The sequence below is a fragment of the Sceloporus occidentalis genome, unplaced genomic scaffold, assembly GCF_023333645.1.
Source record: "Sceloporus occidentalis isolate IW3139 unplaced genomic scaffold, rSceOcc1.0.p SCAF_7, whole genome shotgun sequence".
In the NCBI taxonomy this organism is placed as follows: domain Eukaryota; kingdom Metazoa; phylum Chordata; class Lepidosauria; order Squamata; family Phrynosomatidae; genus Sceloporus; species Sceloporus occidentalis.
In genome coordinates this window covers 96,587,811-96,601,267 of record NW_028316987.1, presented here as the reverse complement: position 1 = coordinate 96,601,267, position 13,457 = coordinate 96,587,811, and the positions used below count along the sequence as shown (strand labels likewise).

General features: G+C 44.5%; 1 protein-coding gene across 21 annotated transcripts in view; it reads right to left on the bottom strand.

Moving 5' to 3' along the window:
* The window catches only part of MAP4 (microtubule associated protein 4), a 251,831-nt gene that overhangs the window by 166,583 nt on the left and 71,791 nt on the right, over nt 1-13,457 (bottom strand). For 19 of the 21 annotated variants that reach the window (XM_089533866.1, XM_089533874.1, XM_089533879.1 and 16 more), the window contains one exon: nt 733-997. In XM_089533866.1, coding sequence (XP_089389992.1) covers nt 733-970 — 238 coding nt within the window. In that variant the 5' untranslated portion in view covers nt 971-997. Of the gene's footprint in view, nt 1-732; nt 998-7,503; nt 7,646-13,457 lie in introns of all 21 variants that reach the window. The other 2 variants (XM_089533868.1, XM_089533872.1) reach the window with 1 other exon arrangement.

Below are 13,457 nucleotides of genomic sequence, written 5' to 3'. Positions count from 1 at the left end.
AGCTGTGATTTGAGAAGACAATGTTACATTCAAGCTTGGGGAAGTCACCTTTTTTGCAGTATAGAATACCACAGAGAATGTGTCCATGCTGGTTGGGAGATTCTTTGGGAATTGTAGTCCAAAATAGCAACTTTATCATGCCCCAGTTATAATGGAAGGATCCAGCATGCTCTGACATCCTAAATGCCCTAAAGGTATGACTTGCCCAATCCTTCCATGAAACCAGGATTTGCCAAGTAATTATGCAAAGCCACTAAGCTGGCAACAGACATCACTGTCTACAGTTTGCCTGTGTTACTGCCATCCTGAGATGTGCTAAAACCAAATAGGCTCCCACCCAACTCAAAGACTCCCGGCTTGCACATATAAACTGATGATTTGACAAATCCCAAGAAGGCCGGTTCCCTCCTTGCCTCCCACTGCTCCCACTGTGTAGCATTCACAGTTGTCCACTGGGTGCTGCTGCACATCCATCTCCAAAGCCATCTGCAGAAAAATAGTCCCTGCCCTTCACCTGCACCATCCTCTGCTCCTGGTTTCCTGAGCAGCAGAAGGTACAAGCAAGGGAATGCAAGCAAAGAAGGAGTTTTCCCCCTGGATGCCTGAGAGCGTCCTTCTTTGCTGTCCTAGGGAATAGCAGCATTAATGGCACAATCTGACTCTTGTATGCAGGATGCCCTTCTTTGTTGCCACCTGCTCCTTGGTCACTGAGACATCCATTGAGACACTTACGCTCCACCTGAACGTTGTCAGCGTGGGGTTTGGTTTTCGCTTCCTGGTTCCCAGCCTTGGGGTCGTCGTCATCTAAAAGAGGGACATAGTCCGTTTTGTCAACTTTTTCTCCAATCACATCATCAAACTTCTCCGCCTCCAGGGTGGCGATAAAATCCCGTTTCACTTCCTCCTCAATCTGTGGTGGTGGCTCAGTCAGGGCATCTGCGAGGCTGAGGTTGTGGTCCAAGTCAGCCATGGCTCAGCACCTCTCTGGGCTTAAAAGCTGAGGAAGAAAAAGGAGAACTCTTTAGACAGACAAAGGCAGCGCAGGCAAAGGCAATGCTGGGTAAGTTCTGTTTGCAGGAGTGGGGGGGGGGGGGGAACTGTGGGAGACTCCTCAGGGCTGCATGCCCCACTGCATACAAAAAATGCTCCCAAGCAACCTCTAGGGCTGGGGGGGGCACATTTTCACCCTATTTTTAAGCCCCTGGGCCATTTTAGGGCCAAGGGAGCTCTTTTTAAACAACAGGAAATGAATAGAATTCATTCCCTGTTAACTTCCTGTTTAAAAAAAGACCTCTCCTTGGCCTAAATTGGCCCAGGGCAAGCCAAAAACAATGCCAAAATGCCCTTAACAGGCATCTGGGGACAAGAATTAATCCCTGGGTTTTCTGGGGGGTCACAAGCATCCTGCAGGCTGCAACTTAGCCACCTCTGCAAGCCAAAGGAATATAAAAATCACAGTGATTTCAAACACAAAGCAATGCAGTTATTTCCTAAACAAAGTAAAGTAAATAAAGAACAAGTGCACCCTATTGGCTTCTACAGTCTCCAACACGTTAGGATCAAGCCTTTATCATAACTGCATGAGCAACCCAAAAATAACTTCTTCTGCAGGCAATAGCCCGTTGCAATCCACTACTGGGGCAACAGTGAAATACATGGATTCCTATTTGTCTCTCTGCACACATTAACTAGGACTCTTCACAGGCCAGGATAAGAACTTCCTTTTCCAGCAATAGTCCTCAAATGTTATTTTTGCTTTTACTATTTAAGCTTTATTGCTCTAGTTTAACATTTTGACACAGATTTGGCACATATATGTGACTTGGTGTCAATTTTTAGTGTTTTTATATGTGTTAATTCTTAAATTTAACAAACTGACCAGACTGCAGAGAAATGCTTATGGTAATTATTCAGAACTTTCACAAGTAAGTTTTCACAAAAAAGCATCTTGACAATAAATGGTGAAGACAAACTACACTTTTAGAGGAATGTTGTGCAGGAATACAGCATGGGCACAAGGAGCTAAAATGGCACAGAAAACTTGCCAAGATTGTTTACAGGTATGTGACCCTGCTCTGCGTATGTGTGTGTATTTATTTATTTAATCCAGTTTATTATGGGAATGAATCAACAGACATCATACAGAGCTGGTGCTCTCCTAAAGTGGCAGAAAGCCACTTAAAACATTGAAGATAAGGTGGAGGAGAACTATTCAAACATATTTCCCTCCCAGCTTGAGCAAAACATTCCTCAGGTGGTTTCATCAATTCAGTCTCTTTCAGCAACAAAAACGAAGCCGGGGGGGGGGGGGGGGAGATGAGGCACTACCCATCTGCTGTGGCTTCCCTTATAGAGATTATTCTTTACATAACCAGCGATGTATATCCTTCAATCGCTGTGAGGCTCCTTTATCCTTTCCATAGAGGAGAGCCTGCAGCACGTTTCTGACCTCAGATGACTTCGCTCATGTCAACAACATCTTGCTTTGGGGGGGGGGGAGCCATTGTTGTGTTTACATTGAGAGGAAAACTCACCCCCCCATAGTAACTCAGTGGACCCCCTCTCCTCTCTGTAAGAGTCACTTAAGGCCAGACGATAGCCTTATGATATTTCCCTGCCTCCTCAGGTAGGTGAAAACTCATGTTGTAAAGCACTTTGTCAGACTCGCTCCTTGTTTCCTATTTGCCCCTTTTTGGCACCATTTTGTGCCATGGGATGGGTAAGCTTTCAAGAGATGATCCTAGTCTTGGGTAGGGAAAGCCAAGTGTCCCACATCGGAGTTACCTTGGATATCCCCTGCGCAGGTGGAAGAAGTTAAGCACCACAGAGTCACCGTGGGGCAGGAAAACAGGTCAAAAGTCTCTTCATGTGCACAGCTATTAAAAGGCTGGGATGAAGGAAGGGGCCCTCATGGACACTAATCCCCAACACAACAGACTTGGGCTCTTGAGGCTTTGGGTGCATCTCCAAAGGAACATTCCTGGGATGAGGCTGAAAACAGCCCAGAACACAACCACAAAGTCCCCCAGGATGACTTCTCTAACAAAAAATTTGGCACCAGAGGCAGAAATAATGTGGAAAGAATAGAAATAGGATCCTACACCAGCAAAGAAAGTTAGTTGTTCAACAGGTTCCAACAAACCTTTTATCCAGAAATAAGAATATGCCCATATAAAATTTAAAAACAAGGTACTGCATAAGTAAACAAAACCATTCTGAGCCTTCCAGAGACCACTAGAAAGTTGAAAGCTTCTTCCAAAATGCAGCCGGGGATGACATTTTTCATGAGACTGTTCTTCTGATTTCCATTCTGGCAGCCAAACTTCTGTCTAGAGCAATGATTCCCAAACTTTGGTCCTCCAGACGTTTTGGATTCAGCTCCCAGAATTCCTGACAATTGACCAAGCTAGCTGGGGCTACTGGGAATTGAAGTCCAAAACACCTGGAGGACCAAAATTTGGGAATCGCAGGCCTAGAGCTGTGGTTTTTAATATGCTGTGGCTAGCTGCTAAGGCCGGTTGCTTTCCCTTTTTCTTTCTGTTTTCACACATGGCCAGTCAGGAATTTCGGTGGCACCCGCTGTTCCTCTTGTAATATTATTTTGGAAATAATAATAATATGTGGGCACATGTAGCTACAGCAGGATCAAGCAGAACAGAATCCTAAAGTTTCCCAATTAAAGCTTTATTTCACCAAATACAACTGAGGAAGCGGACTTACATCTAGGCAAGTTCATGCTGCCAACTTCTTTCTTTCAGTTAGTCTCAAAGGGGCTACAAGATCTCTCTACATACTTTATTTTACTATTTACTGCAAAAATGCTGCTACAACCCAATGCTGAAATTTACACATTGTAAATTACTTAGGGAGTGCTTCAGTGCACTGATAAACAGTATGGACATGTACTTGCTATTGCTATTGCTAACCCTGCTAAAAAAAACCTTCCAGCTAGACAGAGGAGGAGGAAAGGGGAGCTCAGCAGATGTAAAAAGACTTTGTAAAAAGATGCTTCGTTTTCAGAGAGTTTGGCCCGTTACAGACGGGCCTTTGCTCTGCCCCCAGTATGTACTAGGGGTTGGCCGAGGACGCAGCGTCCAATTAGGCCTCACCCCTAGTACGTACTGGGGACATCAAAATGGTGGTGCCCTATACACATGGGCGCCACCATTTTGACATGACAGACGCTTAGCGTCCGCACATCGTGGCACAGTTGTGACGCTGCAAGTGCACCATTGTAGCCTTGCGGCGTCACAACTGCGCCACAAGAAGAACCCACTTTTTGCGGGTTCTTTTTGCTGCGCGGGGAAGCCACGCGGTTTGTCCGCTGCGGCTCCCTCGCGCAGCAGTGCCTTTGTTAACTGAGGTATGCTTGCACAGGATGTCTAAAGAATGACTAATAGAAAGGATAAGGATGGGAGAAACCAGACACATTTCTGTTTAGCTGAACAGAGAACGAAGAATTGGAGCTGGGCAATGTGACAAAAAGAGAACACAAAAGGGAGGCATAGCAAATTCTTAAATGTCTTAAAACAGACCTGCACAGCTTGGCAGTAGGTAGGGGCCAAAATTAAAATAGGCTAAATGTCTTTGGGCCACAGATAGGCTTTAATTGAAAATTAATTAATTAATTAATTAATTAATTAATTAATATTAATTCCATCCTCCTCCTCCTCTTGCCAGCCTTCCCCTCAGGAAAAGACAGCAGAGGCACCTTGCCTGTCCTTCTCCTCCTCTGCCCCAACTTCTCCTCAGAAGAGGGCTGAGCTGCAGAGAAGCCTTGAGGGGTGAGTGTTTGCCCTCTTCCTCCTCTGCTGCCCAGCCTTCTCAGGAGAAAGCCAGGCAAAGGAGGAACCTTGCAGAGCAAGCGTTTGCCTGTCCTCTTTTTCCTCTACCACTCATCTTTCTCCTTGGGAGAAGGTCAAGTAATGGAGGAGCCTTGCAGGGCTCACATGTTCTCCTCTTCTACCACCTGGCCCTCTCCTCATGAGAAAGCCAGGCAGCGAGTGGAGCAGCCTTGAGGGGCAAGCGTTTGCCCCTCTTCCTCCTCCCCCCAGCCTTCTGCTTGGGAGGAAGCCAAGAAGTGAAGCCTTGCAGGATGTGTGTTCAGCCGTCCTCCTTCTCCTTAGGAGAAAGCCAGGTGGTGCAGGAACCTTTCAGGGTGAGCATTCACCCTTCGTCCTCCTCCTCTACATGGCACTCTCCTCAAGAGAAGGCCGAGTGGTAGAGGAGCCTTGGAATCGTTCCACATCCTTGTGGGCCACCTGAAATCCTTTGGCGGGCTGCATGCATATGTTGTGCAGGCCTGTCTTAAAGGAAAAATGAGTGCTCTCTCTCTCTCTCTCTCTCCCTCACACACACACACATGAAAGCAGGTCCATGAATTTCCATGGCAAGAATCTGTGTGTGTGTGTGTGTGTTTTAAGGAGTAAATCAGATTGGTCTCAAAGAAGGTTTTAAAGGCAAAAATTGCATATGGTTTGAAGCTGTATCTCTTTAAAACCCTAAGAGGCACCTGCAGGGGGTCTCAAGCAGATTTTAGACCAGACCACACAGGAATGAGAGCTTTAACTCATTCCCTCCTCCTGGGCTGGGCTCCAAAGGAATAATCTTCCTCCCACTGCAGTGCTATTTAATACACAAAGGATGCACCCACTCTGCCCTCCTTTTTCCCAGGGCTAAGAGTGCATTTGCAGGACAGTACTTGCTAGCATGTAGTGCTAGAGAAAAGAGTCAGACCTTGACAATCATCCCATGAACAAAGTAACACTGAGACTTGCACTTTAAAAAATACCCCAAGTCTGAACAGAAAAAGAAGAAAAGTAAAGAAAGGAGGGTGTGAAAAAAAAGGTACAGATGGGCCTTAGGACAGAAGGGTAAAAGCAAATGATAGAAGAATATAGAATGAAGGAAAGAGTGAAGAAAGATGTTTGTAGAAGGTCAAACAAAAGATGATGAATCTGTTATGTTATATGGTATGGCAGGTGTTAAATGAAGATAATGTATTAAAACAGTGGTTCCCAAACTCTGGTCCTGTTTTGGACTTCAGCCCCCTTGGCCAATGGTCTGGAATCGCTGTATTAGAGTGTGATTTTAGAGGATTATGTTTTGTTTGTTGTGTTATGTTTTTATATGTCTAATAAAAAATTATTAAAAATAAACGTCTATTAGAATCCTGCAGCCATGAAGTTCAAATAGCCTTACTGACTGATTTGCTCTGATTTGATTTATATCTCTTCTTCCTCCTGACCAGGAACCCAAGTTAAAACAGGGCAGCTACAACAATATGAGGTGCAAACATTAAAAAGGCACTAATCAATCCAATTAATATATCAATTTTAAACAATTGAACAGTCTATTTGTGGGTTTCTCAGGCTATGTGACCATCTTCTGGAAGAGTTTATTCCTGCTCAGTGGTTGCATGAATAAACTCTTCCAGAACATGGCCACATTGCCTGAAAAACCCACAAAAAACTATAGATGCCGGCTGTGAAAGCCTTTGACTTTTAAGAGTCCTTCCAGCACCAAGGATAAGCCAGACTTTGAAGCTTTCATTGCCAAGGTAGCACAGAACCAGAATCAAATGCAACCATTCCTTGGAAGAGATCGAGCCAAGGACCGTTTGGGGGGGGGGGGGGGATCTAGAGGCACAGTCCTCTCTGGGTCAGCCAGAACAGGCCTGGGGCCCATATGGATTGTAGCCCCTTTTGCATGGAGGCCCCATAACCCCCTTCAGCAAGGGAGAGGGGAAGAGTTGTGCAACCCTTCAGAAGCAGATGGACTGTAACTCCCCATCAACCCTAGCCACCATCACCAACATTGAGGGATACTGAGAATTGCAGTTCGGCAACATCCACACAATTCAACCACCCATTGACCACCCATTGACCCATGAGCCTCCAAACCATACAGCAGGTATCACGCTAAGCCCAACCATACAGGCTTGTCTTCTTCTCTTTTTAGGAGGCAAAGGAGCAAATTGAGGAAGGCCTTTCAAAGAGCAAGGGAGCAATGCACACTTCAGCATGTGTTACACATAAAAACCCTGCTTCTTGGACTTGTCTTCAACTGAGAAGCTCCAGTGTGCTTTACCAGCCAAACATGATGAACCAAGTTAAAATAAATCAAGTAAAATTGGGATTTTTATATATATATATATATATATATATATATATATATATATATATATATGGGAGAATCAGGAACTCCCTTCACAATGCAGTTATTATTAGCCCTGGTATGGAAACACTGGAAGCCTTCCCCAAAGAGGATGTTTCACTCCGTAAGGGTGCATTAATTGCTTTCTGCAGCATCAGCATTGCTAACTGAAGGTGGAAAAGCATGGGCTCATCAATTTTATATTATGCTGCACCTTTTAAGAGACATTTGTGATGGCAAAGGAAAGCAGGCAAGCTGTGCAGCACAAACTGTACCCTGGCAAAAGGCAAAGCTCAAACTGTTTAGGAATGACAAACCTTAGGTACCTGCTGCAAACAAAGCCATTACCTTGACTTCCTTTGTTTGCTATTGTTATCTGCCTTCAAGATGACTTGTGGTGATCCTCTCCTAGGATTTTCTTGGTAAGATTTGCAGTGGGGCCTTGGTATCCACTGGGGTTTGCTTCCAAGATCCTCAGGGATGCCAAAATCTGTTGACACTCAATTAAATACAGTCCCATTAAATATAATGGCATATATAAAATGGCAACTTCAAGGTTTACTTTTTGAAACTTTGCCAGTTGCTTTCTCTGAAATACATCCTACAACAATGATTCACAAACTTTAGTCTTCCAAATGTTGTGGACATCAGCTCCCAGAATCCCAGACTATTGGCCAAGATAGCTGAGGCTTCTGGGAGATGAAGTCCAAAGCACCTGAAGGACCAGGGTTTGGGAATCACTGCCCTACAGCATGTGGTCTTCATTTATGGTCCCCCATTAATGAATTAAAATATTTTCAAACTGTGGGTGGCGGAATCCGTGGATAAAGAAATAATGGATATGGAGGGCTGACTTTATTTGGAAGTTTGTCCCCACTGCCTTCCTCTGGGGCTGAAAGACTGTGACTTGCCCAAGGTCTCCCAGTGGGTTTCCATGACTAAGCAGAGATTTGAACCTTGGTCTCCCAGGGTTCAGGCCTGACATTCTAGCCATTATACCACACTGGCTCTAGCCAGGAAATTATTGCAACAGACTTCAGAAGGATGTGTCTAATTTCAATTCAAAATTTCAAAAAGGGGGAATTTAGAACCCAATCTGACAAACTGGTTTCTACCAACTTCCCAACCTCACCAAGAGAAGCATCCTTATCCGCTTCAGTTTGCCTTTCAAGTAGCCCAATTAATCATCCAGCCCTTTCCCAGAGCATTGGCACCAACTGACTGGCGACAAGGGAGCTGCATGAGATTCGGGGTTGTTGAAGGGTGAACCAGAACATTCAGCCAAAGGGAAGCTAAAGGTGAGAAGTTTACGACTGATAAAATTATCTGAGCATCCTGGAAAATATGGCTGTTCCTCCCACTAGCTTTGTGTAGTCGCTAACATGACTAGGAGATAGATAGCATGGTTGAATGAAGTCTGTGGAGAGGCAGAGCAAGAGGAGCGTTCAAGGCCTCACCTCTGATCAAGACTGGAAGATTCCCAGGCGACCAATTACCGGTAACTATTCTTTACAGATTAATTTGTAACAGGCTTTGTCTGCCAGAAAGAAAGAAAAATCTATCTGTGTTTTTTTAAACTCCTCCTGCTTTAACAGAATATTAAATTTGAAAAATGAATTTCTTTTCTTTTTGATTCTCCCAAGAATTCTCTTATTTTGATTCTACTTAACTGTTTGTCCACCCCTGTTCCATCATACAAAGGAAACTGGCACTTCTTGGGTGATGTTTGTTCTGCTGATCATCTACTGTATTGTTATCAAATTTAAGAAAAGATCTGTGCATGTTTAAGTTCATAGTTTCCTTTCAAAATAACACACACACACACACACACAAAATGAGCTTCTGGTGACATGGGATTTAAAAAGTAAATGTACCAGGCCTAAATACCCTGAAGGCACCACATTCTGTCTGATCCTGGAAGCTCAGCAGGGCCAGGCCTGGTTAGCACCTGGATGGGGGACCATTAATGAATACCACATGCTGTAGGCCAGTGATTCCCAAAAGTGGTCCTCCGGGTGCTTTGGACTTCATCTTGCAGAAGCCTCAGCCATCTGGGATTCTGGGAGCTGAAGTTCACAATATCTGGAAGACCAAAGTTTGGGAATCACTGCTGTAGGCTGTATTTCAGAGAAAGCAACTAGCAAATCTATCTCTGAATATTCCACATAGCATAAAGGACTCCTCCCCATCACCTGAGTTTTTAAAAAGTCTACCTTAATTAATGTCCACCAACTGGTGAAATTGCTAAATAAGTGTGAAATACGTTCATTTCTCTTTTCACACATTCCATGCTGGGGAAGCCTTTGATCAAGTTCTGGTTTAACCTGTTGGTGTCAAACTGGATTCCATTCTGTCTTGATGCAAAAACATCCCTAAACAACATCTCTTGATGCCATGGACATTACGCAAGGGACTGCCACGCCAAACCTCTCCCTCGCCTGCACATCTTCTGTAACTGGCAAAAACATAATGCCTTCTCACCTCTTTGCAATTTAGCTCTTCACACTGTGGCCAAAAAAAAGCCGGGAAGATACAGAGCCTAAGGAATAGCATACAGCGTTGACATGGAGCTTTTTAGGGGGTGTTAAGTATGGCAGCATCCACACTGGAGAAATAACCCGGTTTGGCACCGCTTTAACTCTTTTTTGGCTCAAGGCTATGGAATTCTGGGAGTTGGAGTTTGTTGTGGAGCCTTCGTTCCTTAAGCTCTGCTCCGCTCTGGGCCCACAACAAACTCCAACTTCCAGAATTCCATAGCCTTGAGCCAGAAAGAGTTAAAGCACTGCCAGACCAGGTTATGTCTCCAGTTTGGCTGCATCCTTTGAAAGAAGGAAAAAAGAGGAAAGGGACGTACAATGGAGATGGGTTAGGTAGGTGTTGTTACGCCTTGATATAATCTGACCACACAAACCATTAAACAGTAAGAACTTCTGACTATTGATGGGGAAGACAGTACAGTCAGCCCTCTGTGTCCACAGATTTTTTATCCATGGCTTCAAGAATCCACGGTTTGAAAATATTTTAAAAATATATAAATTCCAAAAAGCAAGCCTCGATTTGGCTATTTTATACAAAGGACACTATTCTATTGTGCCACTGTATGTAATGGGACATGAGTATCCATGGATTTTGGTATCCACGGGGGGGCCTAGAACCAAACCAGACCAAGGGCCCACTGTATTTATCTTTCTATCCTTGGCATATAAATCTTTCAGCAACAGCAAGAATAGGCAGGGTGATACTGAAACATTTCTGAAGAGTTTTAGCAGTATAATGCAAAGGTGCCCTTTCACTGACACATTAACATGACAACTGTAAAAAGAAGAGAGGGAAGGAGAAAGGGGGAAATGAAAGGGTACATTTTATATGACTTGGAATTAAAAGGAAACTCACTCAAGGGTGGGGTAAAAAGTTGCAGCTGGTGCCAGGAATTGCCAGAAGATAGTTCAGGACAACAGATATCTTTGGGCCCAAACAGACAGGCCAAAATAAAACTGCTTCAGGTCACTTTGGAGGTATGCTCTTGAGATAATACATGTGTCCTAAGAGGCTGGAAGTGATGCCAAAGGACTGGAGGGTAGCTTTGATGCAAATTCTGGTCTCTTAAGATGCATGTGTCACTTAAATAGCATACCACCAAAGTGACCCGAGGCAGCTTTATTTTGGCCTGTCTGTCTGGGCCCTTTGACAACTTTTTAAAAAAACAACAGAGTGCTACAGCAATAAATTCCCACAAACGTCCAATAAACTTCAGGCACATTTGCCCTGTCTGAAGGAGCCCTCTTTTTCAACATGGAGGTGCTTAGCAATTGCAGGTGATGAATCCCCGCTGACAGCCCGATCCTTTGGGCAGTAAAAATGAAAAGGTGCAGGTAGCAGGCTCTGCGGTGAATCCTTTTATGGCTATCAAAAGGAAGGAGACCCTGCCTCTCCTGACCCCACTGTGCCTGGAGACAGAATTAGAGACTTGCTGACAGGCCCGCTGGCCAAATAAAGGACAACCCACCCATAGTACAAAGGCCACCATTTGCAACCAGCTCCAACCCAAGTGGCGGCACTCAGCTCTCAAGGAGAGAGCGGCCGGCCAACCTGCAACAGCTAATCCACCTTGACAGGCTTTGGCTGCTAAAAGGCTCCTGCTCCACAACACAGGTACTAGTCCACCCACCAAAGAGGGTCCCTGAGGTTAAGAGCGCTCAGCGAAAAAGAGGCCTGCTTAGTGCCCTTGTTTACAACCGGCTTATGTGCAAACAGAATCCCTTTGTCTAAGGAAGCAAGTCCTCCAGCTGTGGTATTAGGCATGTTTGGCCTTTGGGAGTGAATCCCCAAGAGGAGGGCAGGCTGCTCATTCAGCAGAAAGAATGGGACGGCAGAACAGAAGGGTGCCACACGCTCAGTAACCATGGTTCCGAAAAGCTGCATGGACTCAAAGAGTCATAGTTTTGGAAGGGAACCCAAGGGCCAGCTGGTCCAACCCCCCCCCCTCTGCCATGCAAGAACTCACAATCAAAGCATCCCCCACAGATAGCCAGCCAGCCTCTCTCTAAAGACCTCCAAAGAAAGAGACTCCCCCAAACTCTGAGGGAACATGTTCCACTGTCAACAGCCCTTACTGTCAGGAAGTTCTAATGTTGAGGTGGAATCTCTTTTCCTGTAGTTTGAATCCATTGCTCCATTCTGTCCTATTCTCTAGAGCAGCAGAAAACAAGCTAGCTCCATCCTCAATATGACATCCCTTCAAATATTGAAACAGAGCTATCATATCACCTCTTAACCGTCTCTTCCAGAGGCTAAACATAACTAGCTCACTAAGTCTCTCCTCATAAGGTATGGTTTCCAGATCTTTCACCATTTTGTTGGCCCGCCTCTGGACACAGTGCCAGCTTCTCAACATCCTTTTTGAACTGTGGAGCCCAGAACTGGACACAGAGTTATTCCAAGTGGGGCCTAACCAAAGCAGAATACAGTGGCACTATATTACTATTGATGCAGCCAAGAATCGCATTGGCCTTTTTAGCTGCCACATCACACAGTTCACTCATGTTCAACTTGTGGTCTACTAGGACTCCTAGATCATTTTCACATGGAGTTTTGTCAAGTCAAGTGTCCCCATTTTTTCTGCTTAAGTGCAGTCCAAATCTTCTCCTGATTTCTTGATTGCAATTTCCATTCTGATCAATGACTATTCTAAGATTTGGGAAGCCCTCTTTAAGACTGAAAGTAAAAGTTTGTGGGGAACACTTGCAGAAGTCTCACTGTTAGGGGAATGAATCAGAGTTCCAGGGTTCAAGGGTAGGACTTCCATCCCCTGTATAATTCGTTATAATAGCCTACAAAGCCAGAACTGTGCAAGGGGAAATATGCAACACATTTTGCTCTGTTCAAGATGCGTGTGTCAGAAATCAATTACTCTTAATGGGAAAATTAAGAGTTCTAATTCTGAGAACCTACCATTGATAACTTTTTGCAGCTTTTAAATGTTTTAACGAATGTGTGAACCTCTCCAAAACCTGGCATGTAGCCATCCTTAAGACAGACCAGCAATTCCATGCAAAACAACCCAACCCCCTCATCCCTGTGGCTCATTGTTTTAGAAATATGTTTTTCATTGACTGCAGCTGTAATGTAGTCCATTGGGATAAACTTTCAACATAGTTACAACTGGAAACACTATTGTTCCCTCCAGCCCCCATGGCTCAGAATGGTTTCCTCTGCTTCAGAGGCCTGGGAAGTTACCACTTCCACTTCCTACCATTAGTTTGATTAATGATCTTGACATATCTTGATTCAGAGATTTTAAAGAAATCCACACACACACCCAGCAAACGGTGTTGGTAGTACAGTGTGAATTGTTCACATAAAGCAACACATCTCCCCTCCCAGATTTCAGATGGTGCACTTTGCTGCCAGAACGCAAGGAGTAGACCGGCCAAAAAGGTCTTAAAGTGCAGGCTGTCCCAAACAGATTTTAACATCAATTTGGGAAGTTGTTATAAGTACTGTGAACTATTACAGTGTTAATGAAAGTACCTTTCCCTGCTCCAGCACTGGCTCCTTAAGCTACATTACACTGGAGATGAACTTCCTAATCAACATAGGACCAAAAAAAATGCAAATCTGTCAAGCCATGAGCTCAACTACATTTTTCCTGTTGGAGTCTGAAACACCATCTGCATGAGATCTTCATGACACAAAGCAGATGCAAGAAACAGAGCTTGAGAATTTACTGCAGCCTGACATCTTTTTCCAAAGTCTTGTCTTCCAGTGGGTGATGGGTGGGGGAGGCTTCTAGCATCTAGAAA